Here is a 20,279-nt window from a genome sequence, read left to right as displayed (position 1 = left end):
TGCCTCTGGGGCAGTGGTGGACCTCCTTCAGAAGGCTGCTGCCCAGCCCCGGGCCCCGCTCATGCAATGCTGGGTGCCTGTGTACTGGGCCCTGGGCTGGTCACGCGCTGCCAGAGCAGACAGGCCACAGATTAGAGGGCAGGAGCGCTGGCAGGTGCCCATGGGTAGCAGCTGTCCTGCCTGGCCCACCTTGCCACTCTCTCCCTTAGAAGTAATTTCAACTGAAGACATAAGCGTCTGTCCTGCTTGGTGCTCAGGGTACCCTCCCTGGCCACCCGCAACTCCACCCTGAGCTGGGTGCCTTCCTGAGCCCCCAACCTGGTCTATGGCCACCATGCATGTTGACTCATCCATGGTGACCTGTTCGCCTGCCCCTCCTGCCTGGGAACTCAGGAAGACTCAGGGGCGCCTGAGTACCCATGCCCTGGTGGTGCCCATGTGGGTCTGTCCCAGAGGAAGGGTGAGGGGAGTGTGGGCTCTCCCAGCCTCCCACTCCCAGGCAGGGAAGTGGCACGGGCAATGGGCGGGCTGTGCCAGGCTCTTTGAAGTTGGCTTGTCACCCTTCCCACCTGTGTTTAACTCTCTACTGAGCATCGGAGCCTAATGTACCAGTCAGCCTGGCAGCTGCTGCCCAGTTGGTGGAGTTTTCAATCAGATAATAGCAGACTGTTGTGCTTTGGCCTCCCACGAAACTCTTCAGGTTTCCATCAGAGCCTCCTCCCTTCCCGCTGTGGGCTGCACTGTGACAGCCACCGCTGCCTGCCACCTGGCAGCAGGGACCCAGCTACTCCTGGGCCTGGTCTCGGTGGCCCTGGTAGCGGTAGATGGGGGGACCAAGGCCTGGTGAGGAAGGAGCCGCCAAGCCGAGTCGGCGTCCCCTGTCCTCTCCCTAAATGAAAGTGCTTTCTTCCTCCGTAGCTGCTCTTCCTAAACATGTATGTTGGCACAACATTGGAGTTAGCCTGGCCTCCCTGTGCCACCTAGGGCTTTGGGTCCCGAAGAGCTGGTACCTGAGGCAGGTCCAAGCAAAAGACCGGATTTGTCACTGTTTGGAGGGCGATGGGGAAATACCCAGAAAAGCTGGCCTGGGAGCCCTGAGTGGCAGGTGGGGGGACACAGCCCTGCGTGGAGACCAGGCTCGGAGCCAGAGGAGGCAGGCCAGGAAACTCAGCACTCATCTCCTCTCTCGGAAACACCCCTCCCTGACCCAACCCCAGCTGCTTCCTCTCCTCCTACTTGAGGCCAGAAAGGGAAGCCCCTTTCCAGCGGGGCGAGTGACTGGCGCTGCCCCGGGCGGCCCGCTGATGGCTGGGCAGATAGTGCTGGGGCCTGCCCTGGCAGGCAGAGCAGTGGTGAGCAGGGTGAGTTTGAGCAGGGCGGAGGGGAAGATGACGAGGCTGCATCCCCCAGCAGGGGGGAGTGACTTCCTGTTGCCATCACCTCCTGTGGCCTCAGGCGTTCCCAGGCTGAGACCTCTAGGAACATAGGTGCTGGGTGGCTCAGGGGGCTCCACCAGGCCAGGCCATGTGACCTGGGCATCCTCCACCTGCTCTGGGCAGGGCAGGGACAGGAAGTGCAACCTCATAGGATGTGTGAGGGTGAGGGGGTGCCCACCCAGCTGCTCGGGCAGGATGTGTGGGAGTGGCCCCCCAGGAGCTCCACGCAGCACGGGGCTTCGGAGTCTCCAAAGTCGGCGTCAGGTCATCGAGGCCTCTGGGCTGACTAGGACTAATGGCGCTCAGGGGTCCAGCCCCAGCCTCCATCCGCCACCCATACCTGCCCCCCATACCTGCCACCCATACCCGCCCTGCCTCAGGACTTTGTTCCTGCTGTACCCCTGCTGGCTCCCTGTCCCCACAGGTGGCTCCTTCCTCCCCACCGGAGGAGCTGCTTCCACTCTGGAGGGGGCTGGAATCTCTGAAATGCCTTCCCCTGGGGACCCTCACTGTGACTGGACCTTGCTCAGCTTCAGACCCTGGGTTGCAGCTGCCTAATGAGGTGGGATGGGGCCCTGGGTGTGTAAAGTGGAGGGAGGGGCAGTGGCCACCTCTGAGCCCTGAGCTGTCCTGGGGTCCTGGGTGCTGGCTTCAGGAAGGTTTGCTACTTGGGGCAGGGGCTTTCTGAGATCAATCTTCCCATTTTCTTGAAGATGTGACCAGGAGGGTGAAGTTTTGTGGTTGGAGTGGCTGTGCCTGCCTCTGGGGCAGGAAGCTGCTGGGGAAGGAAGAAGATTGAGAAAGGACCCCCCACCCCCCACCTCTGCAGAGGATCGAGCGGGCCCTGCCTCATGCCAGGGTTCCTGCCAGCTGGCACCAAGGGGGAAGCTGTTCCAGGGCTGGGGTCCTGAGAAGCAGGGGGGGACCCACTTGGCAGCCAGGCCCCCTCGAAGACCTACCCAGAGTTGCCCTTGCTGCAGGCAGGGTCCTGGCCCTTCCAGCACGAAGCTGGGAAAAGGCAGCACCAAAGATGCCAGGGGCGCATCACGGATCCCCCCGGGGGGCCTCCTTGAGGTGAGAGCAGGAGGAGGGCCAGGCTGAGGGCTCGGGCCGTGTGAAAGACACCCTGGTTTCGAAAAGGGAGAGGGACAGAGAGGTGGGGCCCAAGGCCCTGGCAGGGTTTCCAGCAGGGGCTGGCTTATGTTTTCAAGCTTACTCTGGGGTCTGGAGACCACCGCCGAGCACACCCTCCCAGCAGTAGCCACAAGAAGACCATGAGGAGCTTGGGCGGGGTCTGGGGAAGGGTGGGGGCTGCTACAGAGAGAAGTGGGTTCATGGAGGCTGCGGAAGGCTGGGTGGGAGTGGAGGAGGTTGACATGACCAGGTTGGGGTCGGTGACCCCTGCACAGGGGCTGGGGCTACTGGGGATGACAGGGGAGGGAGAAGCAGACTGGTGAGATTGGGGTGGCATTGGCCCTGGTGGTACTGACTGTGCCCAGCTCAGTCTCCCTCCTCCTTGGCTGGTTTTTTTGGCAGACAGTGGCATGGTCCAGAGCTGCCTCCCTGGGGAGGGAAAGGGCATCCCCAAGTCACTCCTGAGGCTGTGTCCCCAGAGTGTCCACTGGGCTGTGCCACCTCCCTGCCCAGTGCAGCCTGCCTCTGCCTGAGCTGCCTGAGCCTGCCCCGTGGCTGCTCCCCACCCAGGAGGAGGCCTTAGGGGCAGACACCGGGGGGCTTGCTTACAGGCTCTGCTGACACCAGAAGCACCCCTACCTCCAGAGTCTTACTGCTACCCGAGCAGTAGCAGTATGGAGGTGCTTGTCCTGTGACCCCCACACTGGGCTGATGACGGGCCAGGTGGCACTTCACCTGCAGGCTCTGGGGAGGCTTTCTTGGGCTCCTGTGCCAGGGGTGGGTGCAGGGAGGCTGGGCAGACAGGAGAGCTCAGGCCTCGGGGCTCCCACGGGTCTAGGGCTGTGGTGGTTGGGGGCCCTGACTAGAGCCATCCACTCCTCTGAGGAAGGACCCGGCCTGGAGCGCCATCCCCAGGGAGCTGTAGGGGTATTGGGGGTGTCTTGGGGCAGAAGGCCAGGCAGGAGTTTGCAGGTGGGGAATGGCACGAGGAACTCGTGGAACAGCCTGAGAGGTGTCCGGCGAGGTAGAGCACTGGGTGGCCTTGAACCCTGGGGCTGAGCAGGGCTGTCTTTGAGAGCCACTTCTGCTGAGGCTGCAGCAGAAAGCCTGTGACAGGCTGGCTCCGAGGGAGGAAGGGGCTGGGTTGTGGGCGGCCTGGCCTTGGGAAGGAGGCAGGACAGTTGCGTGGTTAGGGGCGGAGAGGAGGAGAGGAGGAGACCCTGATCCAGACCCCGCCCCTGCCTGTCTTGACCGAGGACGGGGGCCAGACTGCAGGGGTGCAGGGAGCCTGCGGGAGAGGCTGGGGGCTGGGCTCCTTTCCCGGCAGCCTGGGCCCACCGCCAGACCCTTGTCCTCACTGGGCCTCTGAACAGTGGAGCATTGTGAGGGGCCTGGGAATGTTCAGGTCACCCAGGCCCCCTCTGGGCCATGCTGAGGGTGAGGACAGGAGCCAGCGGGCATGAGTCATCCCGTCCCCTGCCCAGGCCCCGAGGCTCTGGGGTTCCCAGGCTGAGGAGGAACACACAGCTCTCAGTTCCCCAACCCAGGGTCTGGCTCACTCCTTCTTCCTTCTTTTCGCCCCTCTGTCAACACCTCTTCGTGTGGCCTCCCTCTGGCTTCTGGGTCTGCCTGCATCTCCCTGCCCCTATCCAGCCAGAGCCCCCGGCCCAGGAGTGGCTGTGGCCTGCTCTCCCACCCCTGCTGCCTGCCGCAGCCCCAGCAGAGGGGCTGGCCTGTCACCTTGAGCCCACCAATGCTGGCCTGTGAGTGGCCCCAGGAGGAAGCCAGTGCAAGGACAAGACCCAGCCTAGACGGGAAACCTCCTGAGGCCAACCTAAAATTTACTAAGGAATAAAAAGTGACAAGAAGCAGAAGGTGAGGGGATAAAATAACCCAGAGAGTAAAAACTAACAACATCCAAGAAAAAAGCCATGTTTGAAAACATTTTAAAAATAGTAGCCAGGCGTGGTGGTTCACGCCTGTAATCCCAGCACTTTGGGAGGCCAAGGTGGGCGGATCACTTGAGGTCAGGAGTTCAAGACCAGCCTGACCAATATGGTGAAACCCTGGCTCTACCAAAAATACAAAAATGAGCCAGGCGTGTTGGCACATGCTTGTAATCCCAGCTACTCGGGAAGCTGAGGCAGGAGAATCACCTGAACCCAGGAGGCAGAGGTTGGAGTTAGCAAAGATTGTGCCACTGCACTCCAGCCTGAGTGACAGAGTGAGACCCTATCTCAAAAAAAAGGGGCCGGGCACAGTGACTCACACTTGTAATCCCAGCACTTTGGGAGGCTGAGGCGGGCAGATCACCTGAGGTCAGGAGTTCCAGACCAGCCTGGCCAACATAGTGAAACCCTGTCTCTACTAAAAATACAAAATTAGACAGGTATGGTGGTATGAGCCTGTAATCCCAGCTATAGGAGGCTGAGTCAGGAGAAGTGCTTGAACCGAGGAGACAGAGGTTGCAATGAATCCAAGATCGTGCCACTGCATTCTAGCCTGGGCACCAAAGTGAGACTCTGTCTCAAAAAAAAAAAAAAAAACAAACACACACACACACACACACACACACACACGCAACGTTAGAGAAAAGGGATCACAGCAAATGCATTAAGACAGCAGAAAGACCTAACCCTCCAGTGCTGAAATGAGTGGGCAGAGGGAAGGGACCCTGTTGTGCTGACTCAGCCTTGGTGGGTCTCAGCCTGTGGCACCCGCTGACAGATGGTGACGGGGTTCCTGGGTAAACGAGGGACCCGAGGACCCCCAGTGGTGCACAGAGGAGCCGTGATGGGGGCCACACCTGGGCCCCGGTGTCCTTTGCCCCGACCCAGGAGCTTGTCCAGATGAAATGCCGTAAAGTGCCTGGGCTGAGCCCGAGGTGTGTGCAGAAGCTTCATGGTTTCGTGTGGTCCGAGGGAGGCCACCAAGGCCACCATGGTACAAAAAGTACCACAGTGATGAGTAACAGGGACAGATGATGCAGGAGGCTCAGGCCACTTACTGCTACAGGTCCCAAGGCCTACCTCGTAGGGCTTACACAGGTGCCACACAGGGTGCCCGTCATGGTGGCTCCTGACCTCTCCCGTTGGCTCTGGGCAGGAGTAGTGGGGCTGGGTTTCTCTGACTGGTGCCCCTACTGCATCCTGCCCCAGCACGAGCCCCATGGCCTCGGCATCCCCACTCTGTTCCTTTGTCACCTCACCATGGTGCTGGGATCTGGGATAAGCAGGGTGCTCTCCACTTGCAGGGCCTAGGGACCCAGTGCTGGGCCAAGTGCCTATGGCCCTGGGAATGGTCTGGTTTGGTCCTCAGAGTCCTGTTGCTAATAAGCGCGGGGGCGGGGGAAGCAAGGCTCAGGGAGTGAAGCGACTTGCTGCCAGTCTCCAGCTTAAGGGAGCAAGGCTGGGACTGGAGCCCAGGCGTGGACGGTGCCCAGGAGCTCAGCCCAGGGAAGGTGTGAGACGCCGTCTGCCTCACCTGGGCATGTGTGCTGGACTGGCGATTCTAACTAGGACCCATCTCTGTCTCTCATGTCTGAAGGTGTGTGCCTTCTCTTACCTGCAACCCCAGGGCCTTTGCACAAGCTGTGCTCTGTCTGAGACACTCTCCATGTAATCCCATGCTTGGCTAACTCATGTGGAAGGTTGCTCCCAGGACGCTGGCGGATGTGTCAACGTGTCTGGGTGGAACAGATGTCACAAGGATGTGAGTCAGAGGTGGCTGCCTCCCCAGCAGATTGGGAGCCCAGACAGAGGGTAACAGCAGCTTGGATCCCGGGTGCAGGGTGTGGCATTTGCCTGTAGGCGCAGTGCCCTGAGTGCTTCCCCTGTGCCCAGTATCACGAGACTTCAGGCTGAGTGGAGTGACACTGTGTAAGAGAGACAGGGTCCGTCTGACCAGCCCCACCATGACTCCAGCCAAGCCCAGTGAATAAGTGGGCTACCTTCCACCATTCTCTGGCCTCGGTTTCCTGCTCTTGGTTTCCTCAGCTGCCTGGTGGGTTCCACTGCAACTCTCTGGGGGTCTCCTTCTGTCCCGGCACCGCCTGCTCCTGTTCCTCATCCGAGCCTCTGTGGATGCGTGGACTCCGCCCTCTGTGCAGCCTTAGCACTGAGTCCTGCATGGAGCAGGCCCTGGGACTGCCCCACTTACTCCTGGGACACTGACGACTGAGGCTCTGCTTCTTTGCCAGAGTTTTCTCCAGGGTGAGCACCAGACCACTGTTTCTTCAAGGGAACTAGCAGCATCGAGCGGGACCCAAAAGGGGGCTGTGGCCTGGGAGAGCTTCCCAACCAGCCTCCCCGGGGGCCGTTGGGATCAGTTTAAAACAGAAGCAGCTCCTAATTCCTCAAGGGTGGGCTGGAGTCCCTGCTTCCCCAGGCCTTCCTGTCCTGCTGAGCTGGGCCCTATGGTAGCTTCCTCCCTGTACCCCACATGGCGTGGTCCACCCTGTGTCCCCTGGCCTCCTGCCCAGAGCCCTGCGCCCTCCACAGAGGCCAGGGCCCACCCCCACTGTCCTTGAGGGTGGTGGGCTTCCTTCTGAGAGTGGGCCTGGGGCTTTTCCTCTCCTTCTTACCCGCATCAGACCCAGGCTCAGCAGGAAATGTCTGGTAGGGGCCCTGCCAGGGCCATAAGGCTTTTGGGACACCCTCATGTTGTGTGGTAGGGGTGGGCCAGGTGGCCCCAGGCTCTGGGTGACACTAGCCATGCTGGCTGGTGGTCGAGCGTTGCAGCTCACTCAGCCTTGATGTCCTAATCAGGAGAACAAAACAAGCAGTTGGTGATGGAGTGGGCACGTAGCTAGTGCATGAGTGGGCACGGAGCTGGCACACTCGGAACACAGTGGACATTTCCTTGGGGGCTTTCTGCACCTCTCCTGGTCCAGCGGCCTAGCCCTCCTATCACAAGAGGTGACCGTGGTCAGGGAAGCACCCCCAACCTTCACACCCACTGTGCCCATGACCCAGGCGTCCCAGGCATCCCAGGAGGGTCTGGCTGGCGGGAGTCCTCTGCTTCTGCTTCCTCTAGATAAGGAAGGTGCCCGGCAGATTTCCCACCTAAGCACACCCCCCGGGCCTGGAGGGTCAGCAGCCAGCTGGTGTGGGCGTGGGGTGTCCCAGCCACAGCTGCTCTGCTCAGTGAATGCTGCTGTCCTTGCCTGTAGATGAGGATGCTGGGGCTGGGAGGTCACCCTGGGGGCCCAGGCTGCACTTGGTGGGTGCAGAGCCCCTGGAGTGCCCCCCTCCTACAGCCAGGGGTCCCCTGAGATGGAAGAAGTGGGGTGTCTGGGGCTGGCTAGATGGTGTAATTCAGCACATAAGCCCGTGAACTAGGCCCCATGGAGAGTAGCGGTTCCAGCCAGCTGGGGTGTGGACAAGGTCTATTCATGCTACAGGAGGCACCTGGTGCCAACGTCATGCTGGGCACTGTTCAGGCGCCAAGGGCATGGGGGATGGACATGCAGAGATCTCTCCCCACAGAGCTGGTGTCTGGGGAGGGGCAGATGGACAACAGACACGCTGAAAATGCCACAGCATCAAGGGGTGCCGAGTGGGGGCCACCTCTCTGAGGAGCGGGGGCCCTGCCATGGACTGAGTCTGTGTGGGAGAAGGGCCAGGGCCTGTGGGTGGGGGTCCAGCCCAGGGGAGTGTGGTCTAGATGAGGGGCCAGGGGGCAAGGGCTTGGCAGAGGAGTTGGAGAGGGTTGCGTTCCAGGTGGAGGGCACCACTGCTGCCAAGGCTCAGAGAGGGAAGGGTGTGGCACTGGGAATGTGGCTCTGTCTGTGCCAAGGGCTGCAGGGAGATGCGTGTTCTGGAGGCCAGGCCCACAGGCACGAAGGGAAGGCGCAGCCGGACGCGAGCGGGCGGTTCCTCCCTGCCCTTGACGCCAGAGCGAGCCCAGCAGCCAGCTGCCCCACCCCCACTGCTCAGGTGAGGAAACTGAGGCTGAGAGTGGGCCACAAGGCCAGGAGGAGGGGACTGCACCAGGCTTGTTCCCACCAAAGCCTGCAGGCTGAACACGGCTCTATTCTGCCTGCCAAGGTCACATGCGTGGAGCGGCCCTCTTGGGCGGGAGCCACTGGGTGGGGCAGGACTGCCGCCCTCAGGACCCTGTAGGGCTGGGGCATAGGGTGCCCAGGCTGGCTGCGGTGGGGGACAGTGAACCCTTTCAGGCCAGGAGAGGCGAGGCAGGGCGGAGAGGAGGTGGGCCCCAGCCTTGGGTGGGAGCCAGGAGCTCGGGGTGGTGGACCCGGCCCACCTCACACATCAGGACTCTGGAGAATTTTTTCTCAAGTGATTAAAAGGTGGAAACTCGTCAGTGTTTATGAAGAACTGAAGTGTGAATCCTGAGCCGCCTCTGCTGCTTGTGGTTTGAGACCGGAGAGTGGCTCCAGGGGAGCAGCAGTGCCAGCCGTGGCTTGCCCCAGACCCACCTCGCCTCGCCTCACCTCACTGTCCCCAGCCCCACCTCACCCTCACCACAGCCTCACCACCCTCGGCTTGGAAGCCGCCCTGGCCTCCTGCCTCCAGCCAGTGTGCTGCCCCTGCCTGACCAGGCCAAAGCTCCGCCTAGGGCAGCCCTCTCCCAGGTGTGGAGGCCCCTGGGCAGTCCTGACTCCCATGCCCATCTCAAGAACCCTTGCTGGGGACAGAGACACCAGGCCTGGGAGAGAAAGGCCCAGTGGGGCATTCGGGGATGTGAGAACATTGCAGCTTCCCTCTGAGGACAGAGCTTGAGGGCCAAGCATCCACCAACAGCTTGGCCTTGCCCTCTGAAGCCCAGGTGCCATGCAGGCAGCTGTGCCTACGGGGCCCTTGCCTGCGCTTTTCTTAATTCCCTCTGTCCGTCGCACACAGGAGTGGCCTGACTCTGCCTCCACACTGCACCGCTCTGCGAAGCCCCTGGGGCCTCTGAGCCCTGATCACACTGTGTCTTCTGGGAACACTGCTAACTCCAATGCACCAGGCTTTCTCTGTTTTGCAGTGAGCAGCCTCACGTGCGTGCCCAGGGCTGGCCAGCAGCTTGTCTCACTGGGCAGAGGTCCAGGGGTGTGGAAGGGCCTCAGCTGCGGCCGTGCTGCACACCAGTTCTTTGAAAACCTCTCTTGCTGAGAGTCCGATTAGCACTAAGTCACAATTTCTTCACTGTAACCTCTGAAGAATGTACTGGTTACAACCTTGCTAGGGTCTGGGTCTGGCCTCATGTGTGGACATGACAGCGAACTCATCTGTTTGTCTGTCCTTCTTTTGGGTCCTGCCATGGGCCAGGTGCCTACCTGGGCCTTGGGGATTCAGTGGGACTTGGACCCGTGGGGAGTGCCAGGGACACATGGGGTGATGCTGGTGGCAGAACTGTGCCATTGACTTGGAGATTTCAGAGAAGGGGGCAAGGTTCTAGATGGTTCCGTCCTCAAAGGATGAGGGAGCATTTAGTTTCCATGTGGAGGTGACTGCAGGTACCAGGATGGGGCAAGTGCATGACAGGTCCAGTGTCGGGGGCCCAGGGCAGGAAGGGAAAGCAGGCGCCACACCCCGTCCACTTGGACAGGGAACCAACGTTGCCGCTGCACCGTGGTGAATTGGCCTGAGCCAAGGAAGGGCAGGCCAAAGGGGTGAACGTGAGGCCAGGAGGTGGGGTCAGCAAGCCTGGTGGGGGTGGGTCAGGTGTGGCAGGTGAGGCTGGTGGACCCTGTGTGCAGGAGGGTGGGAGGTGGAGAGCCTAGCCTTCAGGAGGCTGTGGGCATCCGCGGAGGCGAGCCCACAAAGCTGTGGTCACAGCCTTGTGGAGCCTGCTTCTCCCTGACAGGCACACCCACACTGGGGGTCAGACTAAGTGGAGTCTGCAGGTCATCCTGGGGAAGGACTCAGGTGAGTCTCTGTGTGGATTCACTTCCTGGGCTGCCCTAACAAAGCTCCACACACGAGGGGCCTGAAAACAACAGAAATGTGCTCTCTCACGGTTCCGGAGGCCAGAAGTCCAAAGCGGAGGGGCCTACAGGGCTGCCTTGCCCCGGTGACGCTGGGGAAGCCCCTTCCTCCCCACCCAGTTTCTGCCAGTGGCCGGCGATCCTTGGTGCCCTTGGCGTGTGGCCACATCCCTCCAGCCTCTTTTCCATCCTTACACGGTCCTTTCCAGGCATCTTCTCCTACTTCATCTCTTACAGGACAGTTGCCATTGGGTTTAGTGCCCACTGGTCAATCCAGGATGTGCTGCTTAACTTAATTACATCTAAGATCCTTTTTCCAAATAAGGTGTTCACAGGTTCTGGGGATTAGGATGTGGACAAAGCTTTTGGGGGCCACCATTCAGCCCACTACACCATGTGACCCCAGGCAGGCTCCTGCTTTGTAGGGTGCCCTCTCCCTCTGCCCCAGTTGGGTAGTGCCCAGTCCGAGTTCCCGGGAATCCTCCCGGTCCCACATCACAGGACAGCAATCAGAATGGGGCAGGGAGGGAAGGGGCTTCTGGCTGGGGAGAGTCTGGGAGGGTCCCAGGGCTGGCTGCAGAGTGGACCCAGGCCCTGTGGGAGGGGCTCATGCAAAACATCTTATTTTGAGAGCTTGAGATTTTCCCCTGTGGGGGTGCCCACCTTCCCCCAGGCTCAGTGCCCTCCCTCCCTCCCCTGGGCTCAGTGTCCACCTTCCCCCAGGCTCAGTGCCCTCCTTCCCTCCCCTGGGCTCAGTGTCCACCTTCCCCAGGCTCAGTGCCCACGCACCCTCCTGGGGCTCAGTGTCCACCTTCCCCCAGCTCAGTGCCCTCCCTCCCTCCCCTGGGCTCAGTGTCCTCCCTCCCTCCCCTGGGCTCAGTGTCCTCCCTGAGCTTGGTAGACCCTGCTTGACGTGTTCAGCACCTGAGCCTCTCCTGAAGGCGGCAAGCAGGCACCAGGCTGGGTACAGGGTCCCTGGGTGCCAGTCCCCATGCCACTGTTCCCTAGCTTCCTCTCTGAACCCCAGAGATGCAGATGGCAACAGGACTGTCCTCTTGGGCTGTGAGCCTTGAGATGAGGCAGGGGCTGTGAGGCAGGAGGTGCCAGGGCAGGGCCAGCTCCATGGTGGCTGCAGATACCACCCACTGTGCTGGGTGTTTGCCTTACTCCTGAGTGGGCTGAAGGCCTCCAGAATCCAGTGAACACTCCCTCCCTCTTTTTTTTCAGGCTGACCCTTGGCCCTCTGCCTGCCCTGCCGGCTGGCTCCCACTCATCCTGGTAAGTGCCCTGTGTCTGGCATGGTGGGAAGTCCTCAAGCCTGGCAGTTTGAGGCACCAGCTCAGGGCAGGGGAGCACCTGCGACTTGGGAAGGATGGAGAGGGACACCAGGGCTGCCCAGTGAGGCAGCCCCAGCCAGGCCCCGCTGCACACACCCCCTCCCTGGATGCAGGCATGGGGTCATCTCCATGGTTACCGGCACAGGGTAAAGGTCAAGGAGTGGCCACGGTTGAGGAGGGGAGAATGGCCTGTGTTTAGGAATATGAACGGTAGTGTCGTATGCCGCAGGGATGAAGGGGAGGTGAGAGAGCAATTGGAGAAGCTAAGGCCCAGAGAGGAGGGGTCTGCAGAGGTCACCCCGCAGCCCAGGACTTCCAGCTCCAGCTTCCTTCTGTAGCATCCCCCTGTAGCATCACAGCACCGGACCAGGGTTGCAGGGGATGGGCCTGGGCCAAGGTGGGTAGGGCTTTTGCTCGCTTCCGCCTCTGCTGAGTTTATGAGTGTGGGGCTTTTGGCGGAGCAAGGGCAGGGGCGAGCCTGGCCCCTGCTTCCAGCTCAGGCCTTGTTCGCTCCTGCATTTGCCTGTCCAGTGAGGGGTGGCATGTTCCTGAGAGCGCTCGCTGCCTCTGGGTTCTTATCCTCACGGGTTGTCATCCCCGAAGCTGTGCGTTGGCCACCTCATTGCCTGTGGATTCCTCCCAACCCTGGGGTTGCTCACCCCAAGCCCCTTCCTCCTGTGGCTCCCTCACCCGGTCCCCTTCCAGCAAACCCTTCCTCCTCCATCAAAGCTGGGCCCCTCCTCTGGGAGGCATTCCCCAGTCCAGCACCCACAGGGCCTGGCCCCTCCTCTGGACCCTGCAGCCCTGACTTTGTCTGAGAACTGCCTGCCTCATCGTCCAGGCTGGGCCGTGGCCCAGGAGTTCCTCACCTGCTGTTTGATCTCAACCCTGCTGCAAGGAGGAAGGAGAATGGGAAGAGACCCCCCTCTGTCCGTGCCCCCCTCGCTGCCCTCTGTCTGTCTGCCTGCTGTGGCGAGCCTTCTGCTGAAGGTGTGGTCTGCCCTTGGCCACCTGAGGGGACTGAGGCTGGCGCAGGCTGGGGACGCCAGGGTGGCTGTGCATGGGCTGTGCCCATGCTAAGGAGGCCCCAGGCCTAAAAGCCCAAGCTCCTCACCCTCTAGGAGATAGCAGGAGGTCTGCAGCCCAAATGGTCCTCTAGGGCGGCCTTGGCAGTAGGGCTGGGGCTGCAGATACACCTGGGGAGACGGAGGCTTCTTAGCCTGGGAGCTGCCCTTTTTGACCTGACACTTAGGCCTATGGGACAGCTTGGGACCTGCACAGCTGGTTATGGGGCTGGGGTCCAGGGTTTGTTGGGAGCCTGGATTCAGGGGGCCGTGCCCTAGGAAGCCTGGTGGGCAAGATGAGGCCCCTGCAACTTTGTGCCCCTGTGCTCTGTGGCCTCTGTCACCCTCAAATCCTGCTGTGAGGGTGGTCCCAGGCCCCAGAAAGCCCCTTTCTCCAGCTGCCTCTGCCCAGGGGTCCTGTCCTCCCTGGGCAAGTTCTGGGAGGAGAGGCAGGGCACTCAGCACCCAGTGGGTAGAATCCCCATTCCCCCTTCCCGGCTCTGGGCCTGGACAGGGCCCCGAGCTTGGTGGGAGCAGAGCAGCCCTGGGAGGAGTGGAATTCTGAGCAGGCCCTGGGGCAAGGGCCGTGAGTACGGGAGCGTGCTTTGCCACTCAGCCATAATGTGCTTTCTAGCAAACCAGGTATCAGCAGAGCTGGTGTGGGTGCGGGGACACGAAAACACTGAGGGTGGGGTGGGAATTGAGAAGTGCCGGAGCCCAGGCCTAGTTCCTCAGTCCCTTGGTGTCAAAGGGCACAGAGGTGGCCACCTTGAAATTCACAGAACCGGGTGCAAGACATAACAGCCCTCTGTGTGGCCTCAGATGGCAGAGCAGGAGGCAGTGGCTGCCCTGGCAGGAGGAGCGTGCTGGTAAGGTGACCCCATCCCTGTGTGTGCTGTAAATGCTGCTCTGTGCTGGGCCTGACACCCAGGGTGCAAGTTGTTTCATGGTTTGCTAGGGAGAAGCCGAGTATGCAGAGGTGGCCGTGGGGGGAGGCAGCAGGGAGCTTCCTCCCAGGGGTGCAGCTGGCCTTGTGCTGGAGCCAGAGAGCCCTGGTCTCTGACCACAGGATGGGAGGGCAGGAGCAGTGGAAGGCAGGGGCTAAAACCCGGATTGTGGATGAGGGGCAACTCTGGGCCCCAGGCAACTCTCAGGACCTCCCGGGGCAGAAGGCAGGAAGTGCCAGCTACTTGGTGCTGCCCAGGGAGCAGGGAACAGGAAGTCCCGGGTGGGGAGGAAGCACTGGCGGCCACAGGCCTCAGATGCAGCAGGAGTGAGCTGTAGGCACAGCTGTGGGGCAGCCAGGCGCGTCAGGCCTCACATGTCTGGGAGATGCAGATTGCCTGGGCTGGTAGCCCCTGAGCCGCATGGCCTCCCTGGGCCTCAGGACACCGGCCCCGAGCAGGTCACGAGGACGGACGGCCATGTGTTGGGTCAGCACCATCAGGTCAGTGGGGCGGCCCCAGGCCTGGGGGCTCGGGAGGCGGCACTGGTCTAGCACCTGAAGAACCAGTAAGGGGGCCCCACGTGGGAGCCAAAGCCTTCCCCGGGGCTGGCCATGGGGGCCCACAGGAGCTGGCCCTGGGCCTGCAAAAGGCAACAGGCTCTGAGGAGAGTGGTCTCTGTCTGGCTTGAGTGGCCCCTGAGCTGGACAGGCACAGGGGGAGCCCAGAGAGGGAATGTGATGTGAGAACACCCCTCACCCACCCCCGTCACGTGCGGCCGATAGGGAGGCAGGGGCCAGCCTGCTGGGGTGGGGCCCGGGCCGGGGAACGGGAACTTCCTGGGATACAGCCTGCGGGGTGGCCTTGGTGTTTGGGTCCTAAGTACACACATGTTGTGTGTGACAGTGTGTGTTTCTGTGTGTGGGGGACAGAGAGAGCTGCACAAGGTCCCTGCTGCCCACCTGGGGAGTGCCATGCTCTGAAACCTGGTGCATTGTGGAGGACCCACAGGGACCTCAGGGACTGCCGGGCTGGGGCTGTGCTCAGGAACCCCAGGCTGTGCCACCCTTCCCCTAGCTGGCAGTGCTTCTCCGGCGTAGCTGGTTACTAGGCCTTTACGGGAAAATTTTGGTTTTGATTATGTTAACAGAGAAAGATTCTGGGAAGAGGAAGGAAACGAGGGAAACCGAAAGGGAAGAGCAAACAGCTGTGGGGAGGCAGGGCAGCCAGGGCTCCGCGGTGGAAGCCGCCCCATCTGCGCATCCCACCCCCGCCACCGGCCACCCACTGTGCGCCAAGCTGGGCCAGTGGCTGTGCTGGGCCGGGGGTGGTGCATAAGCCACCATTTACTGGCTGTGTGACTTTGGCCAAGTTTCTTTGTCAGTGACTTAGGGAGGACTCTGGTTTGAAGCTCAAGGTGTTGGATGATGAGGCGATCACTGAGAAGCACAGAGCTTGGCCCACAGGGAGTGCCCAGTGCACTTGGCACAAGGCCTGATCCTCTCCCAGCCTCTATACCCGAGTCTGCAAAATAGAAGTAAAGTACTGAGCTCAGGTGGACCCTGGGTGATTTAGTGGGTGTGAGGTGCAGCTTGGCACTGGGCCCTGGCAGCTGGGAGTGGCGGTGATGATTCTGTACGCAGGCTGCAGGACACTGAGATGCTGAAGACTGCACATGACAGGTCTTGTTGGTGTTTGGAGTCTGTGTGTGTGTAAATGAGTGCTTGCATGTGCATGAGTGAGTGTGATGAATGTGCATATTAGTATACATATGGGTGTGAGTGTGCACGTATGAGTAGACATGTGAGTGCATGAGTGTGTATGAGAACGTATGAGAGCGAGTGGGCCTGTGGGAGAATGAGTGCATGTATATGTGAGTATGGATGGTGTGAGTGTTAAGTGTACATGCGTGAGTGTGACAGCATGCGCATATATGAGTGTGTGAATAAGTGCACAGGGTGACCTGGTATCTTCTCCCTTTGGGCTGGCTCCCCAGCCCCAACTTGCCCTCTGACTCCCACAAATGGGGCCAACCTCGTCACCACTAACAGTAAGTCCTTGACCCTATGGTCACATGAGGTGCTGGCTCCCTCACCACAACCAGGATGATCCTGCAGGAGCCCAGTCTTCCAGAGCCCCCACCCTGCTCTCATGCAGGGGCTCACGCCTGTGTGCAAGTGAGCCGTGCAGCTCATGTGCACGTCCTGTGTGAGTGCACCACCTGTGACATTAACTGGGTGTGCAGAGACACAGCGCACATGAGGGCCTGCACGGGCCATGACCACACACGCCTCAGGGCTCATGGGGCCCCAGGGTGGTGGGAGCCACAGAGCCTGCATTAAGTGGAACCTGATGGGGTGTCTCTGTGGGACTGAGCACTTTTTACCTGCCTGCTCTGCCCCCGACACCAGGAACCTCAGGCCTTTGGGTCATCTGAACCAATTGCAACTTTGAGAGAAGGTAGGGAGATAAGCACAGAAACAGAGACCTGGAGAGTGTATCCCAGGTGCCCCGCCTTCCCTAATGTGCACGTGCACACATACACACACACGCACAAGTATACAAGCTCAAATGCATATCCCCACGTGTGCACACACGCAAAGATCACATACTTTCTGGAAGGGCTCATGGAGCCCAGCAACTACCACCACCTCTGGCCACCCAACGCTGGCCCATGTGTCTCCAGAGCCCTGCCCCGGAGAGCAGCTGCAGAGGCGTCAGGGGACTCTGAGAGTGGGCTGGAAGGGCTCATGGAGCCCAGCAACTACCACCACCTCTGGCCACCCAACGCTGGCCCATGTGTCTCCAGAGCCCTGCCCCGGAGAGCAGCTGCAGAGGCGTCAGGGGACTCTGAGAGTGGACTCCTCCATACCCACTTTACATTGGAGGAGGTGGGAGCTCAGTGGAAGAAGGGCCCCGGGGAGGATGTGAACCCAGGTCTTCGGCACTCTCCCTCACAGCTCCTGCCCATGTTAACTCAGCCGACACCGCAGAAGCACGGTGACAGGTCCCCACCAGGGTGTCTGCCTCCACAGAGGAAGGGACTGAAGCACCCAGAGAGCTGGCAAGTAGGCCTATGGAGTCCCCTGGAATGAATGAATGGAATTTAACCATCAGGTCCCTGGAAGAGGGGCTGGGCACTGAGAAGTGCAGCCAGGGAGTCCTGGCCAACTAGGAGTGTGGGTGCTCCTTGGGGATGGCCCTTGGCTTTCCCGAGCACAAGTGGAGCTGGAGTTTGTGAGCTGGGCAGAGATTCCCCAAGAGTAGTATGGTCACCACGGCCTCCATGGCCCATCGTCACCCTCAGCCTCAGCCGACACTTCCCCTTTCTGCTTTCAGCCTGGCGTGGCACTGGGCTCCTGGGCAGGTACCATCCCCTGGCACATGGCAGGGCCAGGTGGGGCAGAGGCTAGTAGGGTGGCAGGGGTGGGTTTCCCCTTGAATGGTCCCTCCTCTGGAGAGGGGCTGCGGGTGTCAGTGTCTATCCCTGAAGTGAGGAATTCCCAGGGGAGGTGAGGGTGCCACATGACCTGACCTTGTCATGACCTGCCCTCCTGCCCAGGGTCAGCTGATGATCACCTAGGAGGCTTCATCCTGCCCACAGCAGGACAGCAGCCAGGCAGGAACGAGCCCCTCACAGAATTGCGCCTGGCTATTCTAATAATTTTTAAGTGGATTCCTTGGAATATTCTGTATGTAAAATAATCTAATCGGTGACTAATCGCACTTCTTTCTTTCCATTCCGGATGCCTTTTATTTCTTTTTATTGCCTAATTACTCTGGTCAAAATCTCCAGTACTCTGCTGAATAGAAGTAAAGCCTGCCCCTACCTGACCACTGAGCTGGACCCATATAGGACTGTAACCTGTCCCTGTAACTCTTCCTGCTGAGCCTTGTCCAGGTGTGGAGCCAGGAGGAGGTGGTGGGCTTCATCTGTCCTCACAGTGGCTCCTCCCACTTCAACACACAGGCCATGTCTTCTTAAAGCTTTTGGGTGGCGGGGGCCCAGTGGGGAGTGATGCCCCAGGGTAGGGGCTCTGTTTCAGCTTCCTGTGCCTTCCAGGAAACTTGCAGTCCCCGTCACCCACGGGATGAACATTCCATCCTTCTTTGTGGGCTCCCTGGGTTTCCCCTCTAGGCTGGATCTGAGCTGGTGAGCATGGGAGACAATGACCACCTAGTGTGGTCAGTGTTAGGGGCAGAGAAGGCTATGCTCGCTCCAAGGGAGGGACACAGGACTCCAGAGAGGTTATGGGAGACTGCCTGGAAGAGGGAACGCTTGAACTAACTCTTCCTTTCATTTTTGGATTGTTGCTAGTATATAGAAATAGAATTGATTTTTGTATGTCGATCTTGTATCTTGCTACCTTGCTGCTCATTCACTCTAATTTTTTTTTTTTTTTTTGAGATGGAATCTCGTTCTTGTCCCCCAGGCTGGAGTGCAATGGCGCGATCTCGGCTCACTACAACCTCCACCTCCTGAGTTCAAGCGATTCTCCTGCCTCAGCCTCCCAAGCAGCTGGGATTACAGGTGCCTGCCACCTTGTATTTTTAGTAGAAATGGGGTTTTACCATGTTGGCCAGGCTGGTCTCAAACTCCTGACCTCAGGTATTCCACCTGCCTCAACCTCCCAAAGTGCTGGGATTGCAGTCGTGAGCCACTGCGCCTGGCTATTCTAATAATTTTTAAGTGGATTCCTTGGAATATTCTGTATGTAAAATAATCTAATTGGTGAATAATCGCACTTCTTTCTTTCCATTCCGGATGCCTTTTATTTCTTTTTATTGCCTAATTACTCTGGTCAAAATCTCCAGTACTATGCTGAATAGAAGTAAAGCAGACATTCTTTAGTTGTTCCTGTTCTTGGGGGCAAAGCTTTCAGTCTTTTACCACTAGGTATGTTAGCTTTGGGTTTTTCACAGATCCGTTTATCAGACTGAGGAAGTTCCCTCCTATTCCTGGTTTGTTGACTGTTCTTATCATGGAAGAGTGTTGAATTTTGTCAAACACTTTTTCTTCATCTGTCAAAATCATGCGGTTGTTTGTTCTTTATTCTATTGATATGGTGTATTACATTCATTGTTTTGAATATTAAACCATCCTTGCATTCCTGGGATAAATTCCACTTGGTCTTGGTGTAGAATCCCTTTTATATGTTGCAGGATTCAGTTTGCTAGTATTTTGTTGAGGATGTTTATGTCTATATCCATAAGGGATATTGGTTTGTAGTTTACTTGTGATGTCTTTGTCTGATTTTGGTATTGGGATAATGCTGGCCTCATAGAATGAGTTCCCCTCCTCTTCTATTTTCTGGAAATTTGTGAAGGAGCTGTGTTCTTTTGAGCCAACTTTTGAGGGCTGGGTTAGTTCAATTTCAACTTTAGGCTGTGGCAACAGCATGGGCTGAGGCCTGCAAGTGGGTGCTTGCTCGATTCAGGTAACTGGAGCCATAGGGTCCGGCTGGCATAGGAGCACAGAAGGTAGAGGGCAGGAGTGACTGAATCAGGGAGGGCCAGTTTGGCATGAGGAGGCCCTAGAGGCTTAGCACTGAGCAGTGATGGGAATGGTGTGCATGTTGATTCTATGCTGGGTGGGGGGCTGGAGGCCCGGGAGGCCTGAGGAGAGGAAGTGGAGGGGGCTGCCAAGAGGCAATGGAGAGGGGCCTGGCAGGGTGGCTGGAAGGAGGTGGGAGCCTTGAGGCAGGCCAGACAAGGGCACAGAGATGGGACAGAGCCTTGAAAGCTGGGTGCAGTGGGAAGCCCAGAGAGTGGGCCTGAGGTGGGGCCTTGAAACCAGGGTGGGTGCCCCAGATGGACAGCTAGGTGAGGTCAGGCCCAGGCTTATAGAGCCACACCTGTACCTGGTCCATCTTGGTGGCAGCCTGTGTGCAGGTGGAAGATGGAGGAGGCAGGATGCCTGGGAGGCCAGCAAGGGCCTCTGCTGGCCTTTTGCCACCCCAGGGGACTCTCCTGGGTGAGGCGCCTACATATGGGCAAGCAGGTGGGAGGTGCCAAGGACCAGACCCCTGGCTCCTTGGGGAATCTGGGGCTGAAGGCCCAAGGAGTCCCGCAGGAAGCTGAGGTGAGGGCAGGGCACGTGCCAGATCCCTTGTCCTGCTGCCGCCCTCCGTGCAGGTGCCGTTTTAACAGAGGCCACTTTCCCGAGGGAGCTGGTCAGAAGGACCCGACGAGATGGGACCTGGGCAGGGCCTCAGAGCCGAGGCTCTCGCGCCCGCCGTGGATTTCCAACCAAGCTGTGTGGACTCGCAGGTGCTGGGGGAGTTGAGCAGGAGGCTTCGTTTGCATCGAAGGCTTCTTGATTCCAGGCTGCACCGACAGATGTGGGCCTCCTGTCCCCAGCGCCCACCACCCTCCTTGCAGCGTGGGGAAACTGAGGCCTGCAGGGGGCGGCCGCGCACGGTGACGCAGCA

At 59.6% G+C, this 20,279-nt stretch overlaps 1 protein-coding gene across 1 annotated transcript in view; it reads left to right on the top strand.

Annotated features, from left to right (window-relative positions):
- Nucleotides 1-14,092: 14,092 nt before the first annotated feature.
- Nucleotides 14,093-20,279, top strand: part of SH3BP2 (SH3-domain binding protein 2) — a 25,888-nt gene continuing 19,701 nt past the window's right edge. Inside the window, exon 1 of the mRNA XM_011970836.1 lies at nucleotides 14,093-14,351. Coding sequence (XP_011826226.1) covers nucleotides 14,272-14,351 — 80 coding nt within the window. The 5' untranslated portion in view covers nucleotides 14,093-14,271. The remainder of the gene's footprint in view (nucleotides 14,352-20,279) is intronic.

The sequence above is a fragment of the Mandrillus leucophaeus genome, unplaced genomic scaffold (genome assembly GCF_000951045.1).
Source record: "Mandrillus leucophaeus isolate KB7577 unplaced genomic scaffold, Mleu.le_1.0 Scaffold98, whole genome shotgun sequence".
In the NCBI taxonomy this organism is placed as follows: domain Eukaryota; kingdom Metazoa; phylum Chordata; class Mammalia; order Primates; family Cercopithecidae; genus Mandrillus; species Mandrillus leucophaeus.
Note: the sequence above shows the minus strand (reverse complement) of the source record. Positions and strands in the feature narration are given on the sequence as shown.